At 43.7% G+C, this 2,854-nt stretch overlaps 1 protein-coding gene across 2 annotated transcripts in view; it reads left to right on the top strand.

Annotated features, from left to right (window-relative positions):
- Nucleotides 1-2,854, top strand: part of pih1d1 (PIH1 domain containing 1) — a 9,183-nt gene that overhangs the window by 1,412 nt on the left and 4,917 nt on the right. For both annotated transcript variants that reach the window (XM_008283696.1, XM_008283697.1), the window contains exons 2-4: nucleotides 97-194; nucleotides 1,108-1,165; nucleotides 1,271-1,459. In XM_008283696.1, the coding sequence (XP_008281918.1) occupies nucleotides 114-194; nucleotides 1,108-1,165; nucleotides 1,271-1,459 (328 nt within the window). In that variant the 5' untranslated portion in view covers nucleotides 97-113. The remainder of the gene's footprint in view (nucleotides 1-96; nucleotides 195-1,107; nucleotides 1,166-1,270; nucleotides 1,460-2,854) is intronic.

Raw genomic sequence — 2,854 nt, 5'->3', positions numbered from 1 at the left:
TATTTTATGTTTCACAGTGTTCAGCAATTAGGTTGAGTTTGTTTTTTTTGTTATCAAAAATAAGTATTTATTGTTCTGTTTCTCATTCGGTTGCAGGGTTCGTTGTGGCAGCCATGATGTCAGACTCCTCACTTCTCAACTCGGAGCTGGAGTTACAGCAACAAGAGGAGCTGTACCAGCAGCTGCTCCTACAGGTAGCTTTGCTTTGTGTTAACTGTGAGACCGTGTAGCTTCTGTGTAGCTGCGGTCACTGTGGCCACAAGGGACAATTCCAGGGTGTTAAATGGTTAACCACAGTATAACAGGAGCAAAGAGGAATCGAGCAGCGTTGTCTTAGAAAATGTTCCTAACTATAAGCTACTGGCCCTCCATTACAATAAAATGAACTTTTTGTATGTAAAATGGACATTCTGACATGATTGGAAACACCTCTTATATATGAGAGGCGTTCGTCTGCTGAGTCTTTCGGCTGTAGATGGAGCCAGGTTACCAGTTCTCACGTCTTTCAATCATTATGCTAAGCTAAGCTAACTGCCTGCTCTTGGTAGCTTCAGGATAATATCGAGTCTTCTTGTCTGATTTTTGGTAAGCAAAATGTGTAACTATTCCTTTAACAGGGACACCTGTTTTAGTTTTTTTTTTTGTTTTTGCAGGAGATATTGTAATAACATCACATTTCTAAAAAACAAAAAAAACCCAGAATTTTTAGTGTTTTTTTTTATTTTTTAAAACAAATAGTTAAATTGTCCTGAGAGTGAAAAGATCTGCAGAATGTCTCAGCAAGCCTCCATGTAAACACAGCAGCTGTGTCATGCTCTCAGAACTGTGCTGTAAAAAGCCCCCAGTTTGTCCAGTGTTTGTGTTTTATGCATTTTTAATCATTTGTTGATTCGGTGGTAATGAAGTACTTGGGATTTGGCCAGTTGGAGACGCAGCCAGAGGACTTAATGCATGACTTTTCTATCCTCTGCTGAGTTCCGGTGGGAGATGTTAGTGCTCCTTTCAGATAAGCTCCATCAGTCAGACATGCATTACCGGTTCAGTTCCACTTTCTGTGGGTCCACAAACCATTAAACAACAAGAACAATCTGCTGCTTCTCTGTTCAGACGATGGGACAGATGCAGGCTGAAAATCCAGATTCCAAAGTCATCCGACCACAACCCGGTGAGCTTTTTTTTTTACTGTATATGTCATATTTTTCCTCTTTCGTTTTTTGTTTTCCTTTCTGATTGTATGTTTTCATCTTCCTTTCTCTTCGTCCTCTCCCAGGCATGTGTGTGAAGACGTCCTCAGAACCGGACAAGCAGAAGGTCTTCATCAACATCTGTCAGTCCAACTCAGTCCCGCCTCCGCCAGAACTCTCCAGAGACGAGCTCGTGGAGCTGCTCCAGTCAGAAGATCCCAGCGGCTACAGAGTTCCAATGAGCCTCGGGGAGCCTCACACAGAAGTAGACAACAGTACGTAACCAAACCTAAAGAAGAGGTTTTATAAGGTAGACATGCTGAAACAATACCTGCTATCATTAGCAGATATTAGCGTGATTAGGTTCATTTTGTCTACTGTCATTATAGCAATAAGGTTTCTTCTTTTTTTATCAGACAATGAGTGTTTTTTCGGTAGGAGCTGTTTTTTTCCTTTGACATGTTTCGACTGCCACTTCAGTCTTCCTCAGAAACCTCACCTGGTTTTCTGGAGGCGTGACCTGCCTGGCAATCTGTCCGATTTGTCCAACGGGGCCACGCCTCCTGCTGCCCGGTGGTCTCTGCAATCAGGATGACTCACAAGATCCCAAAAAAAAAAAAAAAGCAGCAGCCATATCAGACCACTGCAAAAGAAACAAGCACATCACGGACTGGGACAAGATCATCGCATCGGAGAGCAACAAATTCCAACGCTGGATCAAGGAGGCGAGCCAAAGACGCCTTGAGGGGGCATTCATGCTGTCCCCCACATGGGACGCTCTCCTGCAGAGACCACTGGGCGGCAGGAGGCGTGGCCTGTTGGGCAAATCTGACAGATTGCCAGGCAGGTCACGCCTCCAGGAAACTGATAAAGACACATCAGCACAGATGTCAGATGAAATGTGTAAAAGGTAATTGCCCAAAACCCTCACCTGTGCTCTGAAAAAGCACAAACATCACTTTAATCTCTACAGAAATATGTTGCTAATGGTGTATTTCTACTGTAAATTAAGTGGAAAGTGAAGAATGTGCTGGCGATCGTGTCAAAGCTGCATAATTATGACCGTTCATCTTTGTTCCGGCCTGTGGGTTCAGTTACTCAATCGTGGCAAAGTCTTGGCACCGGCTCTTGAAAGCGTTACGTAAACAACAGTCGTCTTTTAAGTTGGTGCAGGAAGGATTCATGAAGCCGATTTATATTTTGTGGTGTGTAAGCTGTGCAGAGTTGGTGCACAAACAGGGTCTGCGTGTGTGGTGGGGAATGAAGTGTATAACATCATCATGAAAGCTGCTGTCTGAAGTCTGCAAGGCAGCATCGAGCTCTGTAGACCAAAGTTCAAATCAGGCTTCTGGCCACAGTAACAAGAGTTTGAAGCCACGGCACCATGTGGCCGGAGATATTTTCATTTTGGGCTGAAGTGCAGCTGACACCACAGGAAATGTTACATGAAAAAAGAAGAGGTTGGATTACATCTGCAAAAATGTTAAAGCAGATTGTTCACAGTTATGCATTAGAGCACAAAGTCAAGTTCCTCATATGTGAAGACCGACTTGGCAAGAAAACTGCTTCTGAGGGCAATGACTCAAAAATTGAGCATGAACAACTTCAAGAAACTCAAGCTGAAGGTTTTGGACTCGTCCTTATCCATCCATCCATCCATCCATCCATCC

Source organism: Stegastes partitus, unplaced genomic scaffold (genome assembly GCF_000690725.1).
Source record: "Stegastes partitus isolate 25-593 unplaced genomic scaffold, Stegastes_partitus-1.0.2 Scaffold324, whole genome shotgun sequence".
Classification (NCBI taxonomy): Eukaryota; Metazoa; Chordata; class Actinopteri; family Pomacentridae; genus Stegastes; species Stegastes partitus.
This window is presented reverse-complemented; position numbering and strand designations above follow the sequence as displayed.